General features: G+C 51.4%; 1 protein-coding gene across 2 annotated transcripts in view; it reads left to right on the forward strand.

Moving 5' to 3' along the window:
* FLI1 (Fli-1 proto-oncogene, ETS transcription factor) overlaps positions 1-18,811 on the forward strand; it is a 115,075-nt gene that overhangs the window by 64,081 nt on the left and 32,183 nt on the right. For both annotated transcript variants that reach the window (XM_054579448.1, XM_054579449.1), the window contains 2 exons: positions 7,512-7,666; positions 12,147-12,350. In XM_054579448.1, coding sequence (XP_054435423.1) covers positions 7,512-7,666; positions 12,147-12,350 — 359 coding nt within the window. The remainder of the gene's footprint in view (positions 1-7,511; positions 7,667-12,146; positions 12,351-18,811) is intronic.

The raw sequence follows: 18,811 nt of genomic DNA on the forward strand, positions 1-18,811 counted from the left end.
TGTGGGGCTGGAATTTAGGTTTAGGCCTCCTCTTTAACGGGTGTGAACTGTGAAGTGGATGAGGGCCCCCAGGAAATAAGGCAAGAGAGAGAGAAGGGAGTGCGCACGCAGCCGGGAGGGAGCCCCTTTCCTGACACCCCCCCCTCCGCCTCCCACCTGCCTGTCGGAGCACCCAGGCCCACCGCATCCCAACCCTACTAACCAAAACCAGACCCTGGGGTCCCAGCCCCCGTCCTGAGTCTAGGATTTCAGGAAGGCTCAGAAGTTCAGAGCCGGAAGCCCTCAAATGAGTGTCTCTCCACATAGAGAATAAGGATATTGGGTCCCCCACATTGCAGGTAGGGTACAGTGTGTCAAACATTTTTCCATATTATCTTTTCATTTGCTTCCCACCACTCTCCTATGAGGAAGATACTAGAATTACATACTGACGTATAAAGACGAATTGGGCTTTGACGGGGTAAGTGACTTGTCCAAGGATTTAGAGGAGCCAGAGCTGGCTGCCGAGCCCAGGCCTCGCGTCCTGACTCCTGGCTGGTGGGCCACCTCCCTGCCCCTCCCCCTCTACTGTGGATTCTGCTTTGTGGTCACCTTCTCAGTTCTGCCAACACACACCTTGGCAGCAAGGAGGGCTCCTCAACAAACGTCCCAACCCGCCTGGCCTCCGTGCCTCTCGATGTTTGGGGGCAATCCAGATTCCACCCCTGGAGAATCTTCGGTCTGTTGGATCCTGAATCCAACCGCTGCTCACGCGCACCGCCCACGGCCAGCGGAGCCAGCCGCACCTCTCCGTCCAGACTCCCCCAGCGGCACCCTGTTCTCCCCACGTCCTCTTGCCTTCCTGAAGTCTGCTCTTCAGACCGCAGCTGGAGACAGGCTTGGAAAATATTTAACGGTCTTGCTCAAAATTCTTTGCTGGCTATGACAAAAGCCCAAGTCTCCCCGCCACCCCTGGGACACCCTCTTCTCCACCCTGTTCCCCATTTCACTCCTTCCCTCCACACTCTTGCCTCCTAGTCTCTTTCCTGGTGTTCCTTCTTTCTGGAACATTCCTACTTCATCTTGTCCTAGGACTCTCTTCCTCACTTTTTTCAGGTCTCTGCCTGAATGTCACCTTCTCAGAGGCCTTCCCTGACCGCCTGATCTAAAACAGCACCTGTCACTTTAGCCTGCCTCGATTCTTTCTAGCTCCTCCTGGCTCATATCACACACTCCTCGTTAAATGTGGGTAGGGCTTTTTGCTTTTAGTTTTATGTTTTAACTGAGCACATGATAGGTGCTCAATAAGTAGTTGTTAAATGAATAAGTGAGTGAATGTGTGTCTAACCACAAGTGAAGGCTCATAAACAAAGATGCTTGTTCCAAGCCGCACAAGGCATTGGCATAGAAGCCAACAGGACAGAGACCGAGGTCAGCCTTGGTCTCTGCCTCAAACAGGGCCTGCGTGTGTGCTCAGCCAGGCTGCAGAGTGGACCCAACTACTCAAGGAAGCCTCAAGTGCTCTGAGATACTAATCCTGGGCAAAGGGGGTCCCCAGGGAAATCAGTTTTCTGAACCCACCTGCCAGCTCATTCCTGGCTCCAGTCACACCAGGAGCCAGCTGCAGGAGAGCTCTCTGAACACCCCAGAGAGAAGATACCTAGCTCCGGTTGCACAAAGCAGCCCTTGATTTTGATATGCCTGTCTTGATCCAGACCATCAGCAGGTGACAAAGGGAGCTCAGAAAGACGGATGTATTCTCATCCCCCTCTGGAGAAACAAAGAAGACACAGTGGGCCTTCAGAGCCGGCCCGGTTAGGCACAGCCATCCCCAGCACCTCATAAATATCCTCTAAGTGCGCGCATTTAAGCTGGACAGGTGGGCAGCAGGAAGCAAGGGTTTTCAGAAAAATGTCTTTGCTTAGGATGGAACCATGTCGGATCCTCTTATTTGATGATGTGAAAAGAAATAACATGATCAAATAGATGCCAGGCTATTGAAATCTCTCATCCTCAACGCAGCAGCTTCTCCTATCCCCTCAGTATTATTGATAATGGCGCTTTTAATGTAAAATATCATTTCTCACTTCAGATGAGAAAACCAAAGCAGAGGATACAATTTGGGAACTCTCGGCTGTGGGCTTCATTTGGGCTGTCCCTGCAGCAGCCACTAGCCAGGTGGTGCTTTTGAGCCCTTGAAATGCAGCTAAATTCAAAAGGATATGTGCTCTACTTGTACAATACACACTGCATTTAGCAGACTTAATATGGGAGAAATAGTAAAATAGTTCATTAATTATTTTTATATGGATTATGCTGAGATACTCTTTCAGCTGTATTGAGTTAGTATATTTTAATACATTATCAAAATTTATTTCACCTATTTTAAAAACATTTAAACATGTGGATACTAGAAAATACAAAACTTTAGGTGTGGCTCACATTCTACTTCAAGTGGAAGGTGCTGGACCAGGGTATGTTGATGGTAGTAGTGTGGGTGTCTGGACTACTTCTTCGGAGTTACTGAGCCCCTATAGATACTTCTGTCTTTGGAGGACGTATTCTGCTGCCTAAAGCTACAGTGCCCTTCTTCCTTCTTATCCAAGTAGCAAGTCCTTTGAACAAAGGTCCAGTGGAGAGACTGAGCTCTGCAGAGCCAGAGAAAGTCTAGCTTGCCCACGCTGTGCAAGGTTTGCTCCCTTTTCCATCGCTTCCTGTTGTGGTTGAGTCTGTTAGAGCGAGTTGTTCGTGAAACAGCATGGCCCATAGGTTCTGTGTTGGATGTAGACTTCAGGAACTTGATGCAAGCTGTGGTCTGCAAATAACTCAGCTGCATCCTGTCTCAACCCGGGGCTTGGAGAAAACATCCCTGAAGGAAAGAATATCAGTTTATGGAGAGAAAACACAGGGACTTGCTTTCCTTGTGTGCTGGGCGCGCAGGACCTGAGTCCAGTGTCACTCTGCCTCAGTGCTCCCTAGACTGCCCGCCAGGATCTGGGTGCCCTTATTAGACACCTAGACACTCCCCATCTCGTTTGCCAGGAAGATCGGCCTCATGCATCCTGCCTTTCTGAGGGGGTGTGTGAGGGCTGCCCAAGGCTCTGAACCTTGCAGTAGGAAGCGCGCCCCACATAACCTGGTGCCACCTGCAGGATCCCGGAGAAGCTATGAGTATCTACTCTGTACAGAGATTGAAATAGCTATTGGGTCAAGTGATGGCTTTATTGTGGGTGATTTCCTTTCTTTTTGCTTGAAATTTGCTTTCATCGTATTTCACCTTCTTTTCAAAACAACAAAAAAGAAATCATATGCATATATCTGTGCATGGATCCTACAGAAATCCCAAGTGCTAATTATTGTACAACGTACATACATTACATGGAAGACACACAGGACAGGTCCTAATGCAACCGTGTGGCTTGGGTACAGCCCCAAAACTCCACATGACCTGTGGGGGGTGGGCATCCATTGACGGGAAGCCTGGGCTGTAGATTTGTGGATCTGGGTGACATATCCTGGGTGAAGTTGCCCGGAGTTCAACAGGAAGATAAAGAAAATGTTTAGTCAGAAGGAATATTCCTTGGGAGCAGTCTTTGAAATCTCCTCTTCAAATACTAAAGATTTCTCACCTTGTTTTAAATGGCTGAACAGTTTGCAAGGCACTTTTGGAAATCGGTAGTAGCCTTTGTAAAGCAGTGTTCACTGAACACACAAAACGGGACCAGAGGAGTAGAGAGCTTACGTCCAGGGGTGAAATGAAGGACCGGGCTACAGGGTTCACAGCACCCTGGCCGTGGCCTTCCGGGCCGTGGCTTTCTGAGCTGTGGCTGAGATGGACATGCCCTGAGTTAGCCTCTCAGAGCCACCACCTCCTCCTCTCTGCTCTATTGTGGCAGCCCCAGACCCTCTTGTCACCTGTCCCAGTGCTATCAGCTGCCTGTGGGCCCCAACTCCATGCTCTCTGTAAGTGCAGGTCTCAATACAAATTAGCGGTGGGGTAGCCGCGCTGAATGGCCAAACCTCTCCCCCTCCATCTGCGTCCCCCTCCCTTCCCTCTTGTTTTCATATGGCTCTTCACAGGCGCCAGCTGCCTTGTTAGAGAGCAGCCTTTATGTTGGGCTTCACCTGGACCGCCCCCACCTCTTAGCAGCAGCGGTAGAGCCCAGTGGCTGCACACGAGGCAGGTGCTGTCTGGAAGAGGCAGAGTGGCCGAGAGCTTGGGAGTGCAGGGGCATGGGGCAGGCCCGCGGTGAAGGTACAGCGCCCCTTCCTTCTCTCCCTGAGCAGTCAGAGAAGGGCAGGCCTGAGCAAATGCTCTGGGCCAGGGTGGGGGCCAGGCTGCTCCCAGAGGCCCCCCCTGTGCAGAGCCTCGCTGAGGGGTCTGGGACTGAGGACCCGGCCCATTCCAGAGGAGGAGCTCCCCAGAGATCGCCTTGCCCAGCTGGGGAGCAGGTGCGTACACAGGGGCTGAAGGAAGGAAAGAGGGGGAAACAGAAATATGAGAAACATAGAGGGTCTCTATGAGATGGGAAGCGAGGAGGTTCCAACCACCGTACGGCTCCCAGTCGTCACCCCAGCAAGAGAGCCCCGGCCTGACCGTGGTTCTGTCACTGTCCTCCGGGACCTGGCTCTCCTGCCCCCTCGGCACCCACCTCCCCAGGACGTGTCTATCTCACCGTGGTGCTCACTGCTCCTCTTCTTACCAGGTGACATGCCCGGCAGCTTTTACCACGTGCTTCCCTTTTCTCAAATTTATTTTTCTCTGCTCCTGGCACCAGAGACTGGTTCTGCCATGGGTGCTGAAAGGGTTACTGCATGTCAGTGACTTCTGAGGTTCTGACTTCTCACCTCTGCATGGCAAGGGGTCAGTTTTGGGCTCGGAAATCCCCAGAGGCCTGGCTGATGTGGAAAGGAATTTTTTGAAACATCTCCCCAGTGTTCCCAAAGGGGAGGGCAGGCCGCAGAGGAGCACCTCTTCTGTCACGCCGGCCCTGGACGGACAGTGCTCTGCTGGCTGAAGGTCTCTCTCCCCAGCCCACGGCCCTTGTGCCCCGGCTTCCTCCAGGGGAAGTGCTTGCTCTGGCAACCCCACCCTCTGCCCCAGAGTTCCCAGCCAATGAAAACGTTGCTCTCTTGGTTGAAGGCCAACTTAATCCTCCTACTTCTGCTGCACTTTAGTTGCTTCCCAATGGACAAGTATGCTGAGAAAGGCTGCCAGACCCTGGTGGCTCTGTGTGTGCATGCATGTGTGTGCATGTGCATGCATGTCTGCATTGGGGGCACACATGTGCACGGGGCAGGCAGGCATGTGCAAGTATGCATATGTACACATGTGTATATTGGGATGTGTATGTGTGCGTGCATATGTGCAGGATGTGTGTGTGTGTCAGACTGTGCACATGTGTGCATGCTTGTGTATGCACGGGTTCATGTGTGCACATGGGGGGTGTTGGTGTGTGCATGTGGACATGTGCACGTACACCCGCTTGTGGTTGGCCGTGGGGGTGGGGATCCCAGTGAGCTAGGCCACAGCCCAGCTCAGACCCAGGACCAGGGTCTTTCAGGGATGGCTTCATCTCAGGCCAAGTCCTTCAACAGCAGATGCCAAAGGCCAAACCCTGGTGAAAAGTCCTGATGAGCTACTGCCTCCCTCACACTGCCACGGGGACATTAAACCTTCAACGATCTGGGGCTCTGACGGCTGGTTCTTGGTTCTCTGCCTGGAAAAACAGTAGGCGAATAGTAAAACCTTAAACTCTAACATGTGTAAGTTATACATCTTATTTTCATTTTCAGCCCATGTTCTCCTCTGTAAGACATCAGGAAAAAATTACCGTCTGACTTCTAATATCTCAGTGGAGCATTTATCTCCCAGCTATGATAAGTGATCTTCAATATTTTTTTCCTTTCAGATTAAGAAACAAATTCATTTAATTTTCTTTATTGAATGTGCTCAGGCCTCCCCTGCCCTGCCGAGCCGCCCCACCCCCGCAGGGCTGTTCCTCCCTTCTTCTGCCGTAGTGGCTGCTCGCCCCGCCTGTGCAGCTACTGCCACCGCGGTGCGAGATGAGCGGGACCCCATCGGGAATGACCCTGCAGCTCGAGACCGCATGATGGTCTGTCCTGACCACAGCCGGGTGGGGAAGGCATTCGCCAGGCCTGTGGAAAGCCCGGGGAGGCTGCGCGCTCCAGGGCTGGACAGCTGTAATCGGAACCTTATCTGAACTCCTCGGTCTGAGGCCGGGTTGGGAGAGCTCTGGCTGCTGTCTCCCAGGTGGCCAGGACCGACGCTCCCTGCTCCGCAGACCCTCAGCTGCCGCCTCTCCTCGGCCTTCCGGTCGCCTCCTTTGGTCCTGGCTGAGTGGAGGCGAGGGAGAGGCAGGGCAGGATGGCACGTCCCCTGGGTGCGCAGAGAGGCGCTGGGGGTATGTGGCATGTCCTGCGGCTCCGGGCACCAGGCGTCAGCTCAGCACTCCAGACGGCTGCCCGTTGCTGAGCTGAAGCCCGTAGGCAGCCTCTCTGTGACCTATTGCAAAATCCCAGGTGCTAATTGGGCTACACATGTACTTCAAAGCCAGACTGGGTGATTTCACTCTGTCCCCTGTGCACCTGTGAGCTTGGTGGCTGGGGCTGCAAAAGGCTACAGGGGCCACACCCTCTCTATGAGGTTGAAGTTCTTGGATTCTATTGCTCCTTCATGCGGAAACCAGCTCTTCCACAGGCGCGTTTTGATAAGGAAGCTTAACACTAAAGACCTGAGTCCTGCTTTCCCTCTGCTACCCATGCGGCCCTGGCCCAGGGACCTCACCTCTCAGTTTCCTTAACCATAAAAAAGGGGCTATTAACCCCAGCTATGCTTATCTCGGAGGGTAACTGGGAAGTTCAAACAGAACAGCGTATAAAAAGTGCATTGAAATCATATTCACGCACAGAAATAATTCTCTCAGAGAACAGCTGTCACTCACCTCCTAATCAAGGCTCTCTACAGAACGGCTGTAATCTCCATCAAGGTTGCAGAAAAAGAATGTCCCCACCTCAGGAAACTCCCTCGTCCATCAAGGAGATGGAGCACCTGCCAAGCTAACAGTCCCCCCAGCATGACTGTCCCAGAACCAGCACAGAAACACTATGGGGGCGGGGCGGGGGGCTGGTGCACAGGCCCAGAGTGTGTAGGCTGACTGGCAATAAGGTGAAAAGTGTCCATGGCAGATGGGTGGGAGCTGCAATCCCGTCCTGAGAAGTCCAGACTCTAGTCTGGGGGCAGTAGGAGCTGCCTGGAGGTTTTAAGTACCATAATTATAGGATCAGGCTGGGATTTGAAGACAACTCTGGCGGCAGTGTGGAGAATAGAAATAAGACGGCATCCTCCTCCTCCTCCTCCTCCCCCCCCCTCCCCCTCCCCCTCCTCCTCTTTTCACCTGGTGGGGCTGGGACATGGCTGCCGCTGTGAGTGATAGGCTGGGGTAAACTCCCCTGCAGCGCTGACACAATGGCAGTGACAACTTCCCGGGCTTTGTCTCCTCTCCATCCAGGGAGTCTCCGGTGGACTGCAGTGTTAGCAAATGCAGCAAGCTGGTCGGTGGGGGCGAGTCCAACGCCATGAACTACAACAGCTACATAGACGAGAAGAACGGCCCCCCTCCTCCCAACATGACCACCAACGAGAGGAGGGTCATCGTCCCCGCAGGTACCTTGGGACCCCGGCCGCTGGCTGGCCTGCGTGCCCTCGCCCTTCTGGGCGAGTAGTCAAAGGGCGGGTCTGTCCTGGTGGCATCTGAACATTGGCCTGGTCCCCTGCTCTCTGTGGAAATGCTGACTTGGGAAAGGTACACTTCTCGCCTTTCTCCCTAGCTGCCGTCCAAGACGTTTTCCCAAATGTCACCAGAACCCTGACGTGCAGATTCCAGAAGTCCGCCCTCAGACGGGTCATGTCACAGACTCTCAGTCCGTGCCTGGTCCCATGGGGCGAGTGCTGCAAAGAGAGTGGAGGCAAGGCCGCCTGAACCCAGCCGGAGCCTGGGGAGCCCTCTGTGTCCCCTCCTCGCCTTTCGGGAGTAGGGTGGCTACCAAGGCCTGTCATGCCTCTCAGGCATGTGCCTCCTGGCATCAGCAGGGTTCCACCTTTCCAAAATTATACCCAGTTCTTTCAGTTTCAAAACAGAAATAACTATATTTAACAAATGGAGCTCCTTAACATGTGTGCAGCAAGTTATATCATTATGTAAAAATAGCCTATTTTTCCTAAGTATTGGTGCTGTTGGTTACAGAGAATAAAATCATTGTTCAAGCCTCAGGGTATTGGCTGGACACTCGGCCTCAGCCAGACCAGCAAGCTCGGCCGTCTGGTCCAAAAGGGAGTTGAAAACTGAAACGTGTAGGGTTGGTGCCAGGTGGAAGGAGCTAGAATGTCCAAACCTTAAGCAAAGTGAATTACAGGGCAGAGATTAAAACTCATTTTACCAAAATAACTTTACCAAAAAGGCAAAGCCCCTTCCATTTGGAAAAGTATAAGTGCAGTTGTGTCTGAGGTAATTCAGAGATATTTGCTGCTTGGTCTAGAAGGTGTGGCTTTGTGTGGGCCTCTCCTCCCTGGCCCTTTGTACTTGTTTTTTGTGGGAGGCTGTGTCTCACCATCTCCTGGGACTACAGCTACTCCCGTGTATGTGTTCTGGGCCAAGTTCAAGGTGGCAGGGGTGGGAGGTGTGGGGACCAGTGAGGCAGGAGAGGGGTGGGCTAATGGGAATGTTTCTGCACCTATAAGACTTCAAAACGGTTCATGAAGCATTTTTAGTTTCCTTCTTCCACGAGCGTGTGAGCTCACTAAGGCAGAGAAAGAATAGCTCCCATTCATTGATCACCTTCCAGGTGCCAGGCGCTGTGCAAACTGCTCTATCCACATTACATGACCTGCACCGCTTAATGCTGAACCTCCTCCAGGACCCCAGCTAGGAATGTTTAGCTCAGGTGCATTTTTAAGGTCCAAGAGAATTGTGTCTTCTCCCTCCATGTCAAAAGAAGGCAGACAGTGAAATTGCACCAAAGTGGACAGCATGGTACAATTTGGGGAGTGTGGACTGTCCATACTCCCCAAAGCCAGGCCAAGCCTCACGAGGCTGTTGGCCACGTGGTATTGAACTCCCCGGCCTTGCCAAACAGTGGCCAGCATGGGAAAGAGATCTCGAGAACTGAAAGGTTAGGAGATCAGAGGTTGTCTTTTTCTTTTTTTTATCCTCACCCAAGGATACATTTATTGCTTTCAGAGAGAGAGAGGGGGGGAGAGAAACACATTGATACTAGAGAGAAACATCAATCAGTTGCCCCCTATATATTCCCTGACTGGTGCAAGCTTTTGGTTTACAGGACGATGCTCCAACTAGCTAAGCCACCCAGCCAGTGCCAGAGATAGTCTTACCCCAACGCTTATACCTTCTCACTTCTGTAGACACTTTTGGGAGGGGATAGGAAGAGGGGGCAAAGATGGCCAGATTGCTTGGTCAGCCATTCAACTCTAAATCAGTGTTGAAATATTTTCGGAAAGAGTATCAAAAGGTCTGTCCTCAGTGGGCCAAGGTAACTATAGCAGTGATAATGAAAGTACTGTAAATTCATACCAAGGGGTTTTTAAAGCACTTCGTATCATGAATTCACTAGCTATGGATTTACTCCCCTATCTTACTTGTGGCTCAGTCCTTAGGCATTATCCTCAGATATTTTGGCTCCCTCCAGGTCAGCCTCCTGCATGTGAGGGGAGGTGTCCTCTGGGCAAGTCCCCAGACCAAGGCAGCGAGACATTGGCAGAAGGGCCGATCAAATTTATGGGGGGATTTTAAGACAAATGCATATGGGGACCCCAGCTAATCATCAGGTCCAAGTTCATATAGGAAGACACTGGGACTAAATCATCCAGAAAATACATTTGGAAGAATTTAGCATGATCCAGAGTAAAAGATTTATATAATTCATTGTTCTGTAAAGGGACGGAAATAATATTGTGATTGAGCTCAAAGCAAGAGAGGAACTAATAAAATAAATGCATGGTATAAAATGGAATCTAAAGCATTGGATATTAAACATGAGCAATTAGAACAAGCAAAGGCGATCAGATGAAATAATATGCTGCATAACGCAACCCCCCAGCCTTCTCCATTTTTCTTTGGAATTCTGAAATGGTGCAAAATTATTTCTGGTTACCAATGGTCCATGCCTCATTGTTTGACTTATCCAACAGAGGTATGAGAAGAGCTCTGTTTTTTGCTTAGTAGCACAGAAACTCACAGGTTAGTTCAGGGAGGACTGTGAGAAGGAAAGAGAAGAGGCTTCGGGTCGGGAGGACCTACCCCTCTCGACTAAGCCCTGGGAAGACTTGGATTGGAACCCTGGCTCAGTCTGGGACTTAGGGCTCAGTTAGAGACCTAAGCCTTCAGGACTCCACTTTCCCTCTGTAAAATGAAAATACAAGCCACTTTGTAGGATTTTCTTGATAAGTGAAAAATAGGAGCACCTGGCACATAGTAGGCACCCCAAGTCTGGGGTTGCCGGGTACTGGGTCGCGCTGACAGCCAGCATCAGCCTGTGACCTGTAACCCCAGACTTTCCTCTCTTCACTCTCCCCTTTCACCAGCCTCTCTGCTCCACACATGGGGCACTGCCGGGCACTTTGCAAAGTAGACACAGCCATCCACCCCCCTAATTCTCACATGTAATAACCAAGGAGACACAGAAAGCCCCTACCAGACAAGGGCAACCAGCGGAAGCTCTGAGTAAAAGCACAGGAGGGTTGCCTCTGGCAGGCAAGCCACAGGGTGTGAGAGAAAAAACAAAACCTTGCTTTTTCCCCTTGGCCACCCCTCATCATTCAAATCAGGCTTCCATTTTTTGCCCAGAGCCTTCACAGAGTCTTAGCAGGAGGGGGTGACATGGTTGAAGGGTGGCACAGCTATTCTTACCAAATAAATCTGCTCATAAAAGAGGCCGAGCAGAAGCTGGGGCTGACAGCTGACATACAATGCCCCGTCTCCTCTCCTCTCCTCCTCCAGGAAGCCTTCCATGACTCACCACATTTACACTATTCTCCTCCACTTCTGATTGCTTCAACTACCGCTACAAAATCTGTTGCTTCATTATGTACTTTACCACCTGAATGCTTTGTGTGGATGGATCTTTCATGAGGCCGAGAGCCATGTTGTTTTATTCTATGATGAGCATATTTGAAGCGTTTATTGGATTCCCTAATAATTGGTTGTTAAGAGGTGGCTTCCAGACTGTGCTAAGTGATGAACTATCAGGGCCTCTACCCCCCATGGAACCTGCTGGATTCCTTGCTAGCACCCAAGGTGCATGCGTCCCCCTCACACGCACACACCTGGCTGAGACGGAGTTGTGAGGGTCAAAGAGGAGGTGGTCTCCTTCCTTATTATTGATGCTCACTCAAGGGCTAAAGGTTTTCTCTCTGACGCCATTTCTCATCCTTGGGGCCTTACGTATCCTAAAATCGTTCTGGGGATGATCTGGTAGACATTTCAACACAGCTGTGTCCAAGAGGAGAAAACGCAGGCTGGATTCACGTTAAGGACTAACACCCGTGGGTTTTCCATCCGCGCAGATGGACTTGCAGGAAAAGTGTGCACAGATGTGTTCTCTCTGTTGCCATCTGAGGATCGTGTTCTTCCATGAAATCATCAGTGCTCTCAAGATACAGATGGTTTCCCTTTCCAGAGACACTGGTCCCTGGATCTGTGGAACTGTGTTTATTTTCATTTTGATGCCACCATTTCTCAGGCAAAGGTTTCAATTGACTTCCCCAAGCTTTAAAGAGTGTGCTGTCAGGATGTGTAGCGAGGCATCTGAGAGCCTCGCCAGAGTGCTAAGTGGTTCAGGCAGCTCCAGATGCCAGGGAGCCAGATGGGAGAGCTGGGAGGACCATCTGGGAGGGAACCCGTTTTCCCAGTGAGGGTGGTGGGAGAGGGAGAGAGGAGGAAGAGGGAAGTGGGGGGAAGGAGGGAAGAAAAGGGGAGAGAAAAGAGTGGGGAGAAAGAGAGAGGAGGCTGGGGAGGAGGGAGGAGACAGAGGCAGAGAAAGGCTACCCGGCCTTCGTGAAGCAGAGGGAGCTCCCCGCCCCCCAACTCCCCACTCTGGCAGCCCTTACTGACAGACCTTCTCCCCTGCAGACCCCACGCTGTGGACGCAGGAGCACGTGCGGCAGTGGCTGGAATGGGCGATAAAGGAGTATGGCTTGATGGAGATCGACACAGCCTTTTTCCAGAACATGGACGGCAAGGAACTGTGTAAAATGAACAAGGAGGACTTCCTCCGAGCCACCTCCCTCTACAACACCGAAGTGCTGTTATCACACCTCAGTTACCTCAGGGAAAGTAAGTGCCCTGTCTATTTCTGGACTGTGGAACATCCCCGGAGGGTATAGCCCATGTCTCCAGGGCTGGGAGAAAGCCTTGCCGGGCTGCTCCCAGCAAAGACCAGCTTCCCACGGAGCCCATGCAGGAAAGGAAGTTGGGTCTCCTGCCTCAGTGTATGTTGGGCAGATGCTGCAGGAGCTGTGGGTTTGGGCCTGTCACGTGACCAAGGTCACGTGGGCTCCTAATGACCCTGCAGGAGGGACGGCCCAGTCCCATAGTGTCGAAGGGAATAAAATGAATGGAAAAACGGTATGGAGCTGTGGTCCAGAGGGGTCTGCCAGAGGCTGCCCACACTCTTCCTATGAGCACCCTTTCCCAGAAACTACTTAGCCCCGTAATTATAAATACGTGGATGCCCTGGCTGGTATTTTCCCAAGCAATAGTTTAGGGTTCCTACAGCAGCTCTAGATTCATGGACTTGAAATTCACATTCAAGGATTCAAGGATTTGAAATTACACGTTCAGTTCCTCTTATCCTAGGAGTCACTCTGGCACCTCCTAACCCCACCTTTATGGCCGCCACCTACACCCCCTTCTTAGCTAAACAGGGAAAGTAGCAGACACTGAAGGTCTGTTGGGATCTGTCCAAAGCTTCCCCTGACACCATCAGAAGGAAAAGAGCTTTGGAACGGGAGAGTTTACAAAAGAAAGTGTGCAGTTGTCCGAAGGATTTCTCCTCTCTGGGTGTTCCGTAGCACCAGCAATTTGATATAAATGCCATTTGATGTGAAACATACCCAGAGACAAAGACAGAATTCTCTGAGGCCCACTAACAACCTTGGCGTTAGCTCTTCGTCAGAAATCCAGGCCGGGTGGTCTACCGGTGATCCCACATGTTAAAGGATTTTTCTGTGGCCAGGAAAGACGGTACTGAGTTTGGGGAGTTGAAGCTACAGGTAAAACAGATGCAGACTCATCCTACAAGGGAGCTTTCTAATGGTCAGTCCTGCCCAAAGACAGATTGGCAGCCTCAGGATACGCAGTATTTGCTGTTAACAGCCAACACTGCCAGGACTCTTGAAGGCATTAAGCTTCGACGGAAGGAGTCTGATGACTCTAAAGTCCCTTCAAAGCCGAGATCCTTGAACAGTGCCTATGGGCTGCTTTTTGGGTCTCCTGGGCTCTGGGTTAGTTCGCTCTTCATTTGCTCTCTATTATTCAGTGGATCTTCAACTCGCCATCCCTGTAATTGTCTGTCTTGTTCTCTAACAGTGTACTGCGTGGCATGGGGACAATACACACTGGCTTTAAAAATGAAAAATTTTAAAAATGCCTTCAGAAGTTTCCACCACTGCCTTCGGGCTCCTCAGTCACCTCTGCGGGGTGTCTGGCATCCGGTGGGGGAGTGTGGATGATGCCGTATATGTTAACACCAGAGCCATGACCTCATGTCTGAGTCTTGCTGCCACATGAGGTCAGCCCAAGAAACAACCATTTCAAAAAAAGGGGGTGAAGTTCCACCCAGGGTTTTTTCTGCGCTTTGGAGAATTAGCATTTTCTAACAATCTGTATTTTTCAGCTTTTAAGTGTTTATAGGATTTTTTTTTTAATTAAGACCCCCATGCAGAATCCTGCAATGGTGCACGCTAGGCAGGGCAGGGGTGGACGTGGGCATGAGGAGAGACCAGCAAAGCAAAAGCCCTGACCGAGCCTGCCTTTCTGCTTCCCCTGGATCAGATGGGAGGAGGCCCAGGAACCGCTGGCCCCTTTTCCTCCTTTGTGCGAGAAGAGACGGACAGCAGAAGGAGGGGTCCCATGACAGAGGCCCTTGGTGGGGAAATGTTCAAGTTCACTTGGACTTGATGTGGGGAAAGCCCATTCACACCGTGGGGTCCCTGGGTCTTGCTTTCTGGCAGGTCCATAAAAAATTAGAGTCCCTACCAGACCCTAAAGTAAGACCACGAATTTGGTGAGCGGGTCATCGGTAACCACCAAGGAGGCTCTCAGTTGAAGGCGAGCAAAGGAGAGAGCAGGCAATGAAGGGGCGCCAGAAGAGCGTGCTGTTCTGGGGTATAGGTAGCAGGGCAAGGAAAAGTGTGGCTGGCTTTTTTTCCTCTTCTTTGTTTTTAAGAATATTAAAGAAGATGCCCCAAAGTAATAAAAAGAAAATGAAGTTTCCAGAAAGGAGATTATTAGTGGAACAAATTCCCAGAGTTGAGAGAGGATGGAACAACATGCATATACAATACAACGTGGAGTGAAACAGCTAAATACAAAGTGGTCTGTGCGTTGATATAAAAACCACATCTGCCTACAAAAGCAAAAGTTGAAATGCCTTTATCAACGTTCATAAAAACTCGCTCCGGCCTAGTATTGTAACAGCCTAAAGGCCCTTTGAGGAACCTAGACTTAAAATGACCTGCTATCCTGGAAAACAATTTTGATTCATGCTTCTTTTTAATTGGTGTCTACCTTCGGGTTCCAGCCTCCGGGGCTGTGGCTTTGGGTGGTGGTTGGCCTGCGAAACCGCCGCAGGAGGTCACGTGCCCGGTGGCCGTCTGCTGCCGGGATTGCCAGGAACTCCCTAGTGTCCACCAGCCTGTCTTCAAACACTTTATTGTTTTTCCAGACTGACTTCCAGCGGATGTTTTGTGCTCAGGCAGGGAGGCCAGCGCTTTGGGGAAAGAGGCCGGGCAGCTGAGCTGGGGCAGGAGGAAGGGACGCTAATGCCTCGTGCTTTGTTACCTGTCCCATTGCTGAGGAGGGCACGGGGCGCAGACATTTCCACTTCGGCAGGAAGCGGAAGGAGAAGAGCTGAGCTCCTCCGCACGGCGGCGGAAGTGCTGCGCGCTGAGAGAGTCCACGGGGTCCGCTCGGCACTGAGCTGCCTGTCAGAAGGCTCCGAATTAGATGTGCGTCCCAGTGTCTGATCTTTCTGGACGTCAAGAGTGAAAAGGAAACCTTATAGGATAAGAAGCTCTGGCATCATACTTACACTTTCACAAAAGGTGCTTGAGTATTTATCCTGATTGTCTTGGAGGGAAGCTATATTCTACACGTTAAATAACACGTTTTAAATTAGTTTTCTAGGGTGGAGTATGAATAGCAATGTCCCAAGCCCCTCTATACCCTGTCCGGTAGCCTGGCCTGGTAGCATTTATGCGGCCTTCCTGTGTGGGCGGGGCGGTGCTGGTTCTTCAGACCTGGGCTTTTCAGCTGTTCCCAACAGAGAGGCTGTCCCCTATACCTTCCGCGTTACACGGCCCACGCTCAAAATGGGAGGGGCCGGTGTGGGCTGGAAGGATGCACAGAGTACTGAGGATCCTCCCGGAGCCTCCTGGGGACCCTAGGATTCAGGTGTGCATCTCACCAGGTGTCCTTCACTTTACATGGCCAGGACGCCCCCTTGTGGACATCACGGGGACTATCTACAATCCCCATTTTAAAGCTAAAGCAACTGAGGCCTGGAGTGCATCAGAAATTGGCTGAAAGGCAAACATGCAGCCGCAGAGCTGAGCCTGGTATCCGAAACCCGGGTCTCTGACGCCCCAGGCTGAAGCCACGCCCACAGGCACGCCCACAGCCCCACCTCTGGGCTGAGTGGACCGAGGGGAGCCGGAGCTAACCTGCGCCACACTTGTCTTCCCTCCTCTGCCTTAGAATTAGCCTCACTCCCCTGGGCCCTCCATGTTGAGAGCCAGACCACTTTGCCCACAGCATTTTCTGTTTTTATTTGTCCCAAGAGATAAATGCTTTCCGAAAACTTTCCTGTGGCCTCCTGGAATGAGGCAGATTAAGCCAAACCTATCACCACACTAACCCTGTCCTTCCCTCTTCCCCGCGGGGCCCCACTCTGGACCTGACTGGCGGCCCCTGAGTATCTCGCTCGGGCACAGCCCGTTTGGCAGGGCCCATATTTACAGTCGTGGGCTGCGGGAAGTGAGATTGGGCGGGATCGCAAAGGGAGTGAGGGCTGTCCCAGCTGGCAGTTCAAACTCAGGGCCACTGGGGGGAGTTTGGGGTTTCTGGGAGCGCGAAAGGTCCTGGGCGGGGCGGCCATAGGCAGAAGAATGAAAAAGGGTCTTTTTTCATCTTACAAAAAGTCAGGTTCTATATGTATAACTGAGTCTGGCCTGTGAAAACTGCTAAGAAACTGTGTTTTTAAATAGTGGCGGCACAAAGAGGATGAAATATGTTGTGTGACAGGGAGGCCACAGAGAAGGTATCTGTCTTGATTCTCATTTTTAATTTAAACTTAATGGAAAACACATTTTGCATCTTGTGGCGTTCCCACCCGCAGCCTCAGATGGTCGGGCAAAGGTGATGGGCCCGGGCCGTTAAGCCGGTGAAGTATTATCCCTTCCAGGCCTGGGGTTTGACCAGAAAGAGCGAGCAGGATCCCAGCAGAACAAAAGGCCAGGTCTCCCCGGACTCGGTAGTCAGCCAGCCTTACTTCCCTCCTCCCTCCACTCTCCCCGCCCAAGCCATTGACACAGTGCAGAAAAAAGGGAGACCCAGATTCAATGAGCTGGCTGGAGAATGCCCCGTGAGACAGGAGACAAAGGCGTCGGCACTGCGACCCCCCCGCCCCCCTCCGCCGTGTCTGTCCTGCTCCAGGTGTCTCGGGTGAAGAGCCCGTGAGGCGGGGGCATGCAGCGCCGAAGAAAGCCCGATTGTCAGGCCCTGGCCCACACCTGCAACGCTTCACTCCGCTCGCTTCCATCTTCTTTCAGTTCCCAAATACGACGTCTAGCGGCGGACAGGCTCCGCAACGGAGATGTGTTTTGTCCTTATGTTTTCACATTGGGACGGCCATTCTGTTCTCAACAGCTGCCACTTCATGCTCTTCAGGGCCCCAAATAGAACTACACATACGCCTGTATATATACACTAACACATAAACAAAGAAGCAAACAAATGTTTTCATCGAAGTGGAACACCCAGAGATGTGCAAAAGTCATAAAAGCGCAACTCGAGGAATCATCACGCAGTGAATCCACCCGCTCGTTTTCGTACCCCCAGTTCAAGGAATAGACTAGAAGCCCCCCTGTGCCCTCTCTCTGTCATCACCCCATCCTCCCCAAAGGTCACCGCTGGGCTGGCCTGCAGCGCCCTAGGTGAGAGTGTTGTCTGTTTCCCCGACTTAGCCTGCAGGCTGCAGGGCCTGCTGGACGGGAGTGCGACTCCTGCCTCCTGGGCTTCATGGCCGTGTGACCCTAGGCAAAGACTTGACTTCTCGGAAATGGGAAGACCGGTTTTACAGGGCTCATGTAAAGATACCTGAGAGGCAGACATAAAGCGTCTGCCACAGGGAGCCGTCCACGAGTGTTGTCTTCCTTCCTCCCCCTCTCGGCCTTTTGACTCTGAGGAGGCCAGAGTGGGAGCTCAGCGGCACATGAGCCTCACGCAGAAGGAGCCTGAAAGCAGGAGCAAGAAATCCAAAGCCAGAGACCGGGAGACCAGGTTCCAGGGAGGACTGCCTCACAGCCCAACACGTTCCCTTAAGCTCAGGGTGTGCCCTGCCACCCTCGGTAGCGTGAGGGACTTAACGAAGAGCAGAGGAGAGGAGGGAATGTCGGTCCCTCGGGAGGGAGGTCAGAAGCCCATAACCAGCCCCTCCCCGGGGAAGGCAGCCTCTCCTTCTAGGAGTGAAACTTGAACCAAGAACAGTCTTCAGGGCAAAATCCTTTTCCTAGGTTACCATGAAATATGTATTTCATGCAAGCTTTGCAGAGGTCAAACGACCCTTTCTCTTGGCTTTCTGGGAGTTTCCTGTGGAATTCACGTGTGCCCAGAGAAGAACTTTCACCACGGGGGAAATTTAATAAATGTGGTTTATCTAAGCTCCGTGCTCTTAGCTAAATCTGCACTAATGACTCAGGCAGTGCGCTCCTCTGAGACCATCATTTTTCTTTATTTGCTCCAGCCGTGAGGTTTTAGCCTGAGGGAGAGAATGTCGGGGACAGAGAGGCAGACATTCTTGGTCTTACTCCTGAGACTTTTTTCTATTCCCTTGGAACGTTTGGTTCCATTTCTTAACCTCCTTCCAGTCATGGAGGATTATTTCTCATTGCAGGAGAACCCATTCGTAACTCTAATTCCAGGGGACAAGACTAATGCTCAGCAAGCTCTCTTATAACGGGCTTATTGTATGTAATTGTGGGAGAAGGGATGTAAAAATAATAATGATAATAGCTAGCAGTTATTGAACACTTATTAGGAGCCCAGGTCTTTCTGAGCAATTTATAGGTACCATTTTGTGCTATCCTCTCAACGCCATGTTAGGTGTTATTATTAGTCCATTTTATATATATGAGGAGCCTATGGTTTAACGAGACTATGTAAATTGATGGATTTTACTTAATCCATCAATTTACCTAATTGCTACTTCGTAACAAGGCTATGAATGGTGAGTCTGATTTTAAATTCTGATTTGCATAACAACTATATTAAGATGAGTTTGTCCCAGCCTCACTTTG

This window comes from Pteronotus mesoamericanus, unplaced genomic scaffold, assembly GCF_021234165.1.
Source record: "Pteronotus mesoamericanus isolate MK-2021 breed Mesoamerican mustached bat unplaced genomic scaffold, CSHL_Meso_final contig_53, whole genome shotgun sequence".
Lineage (NCBI taxonomy): Eukaryota > Metazoa > Chordata > Mammalia > Chiroptera > Mormoopidae > Pteronotus > Pteronotus mesoamericanus.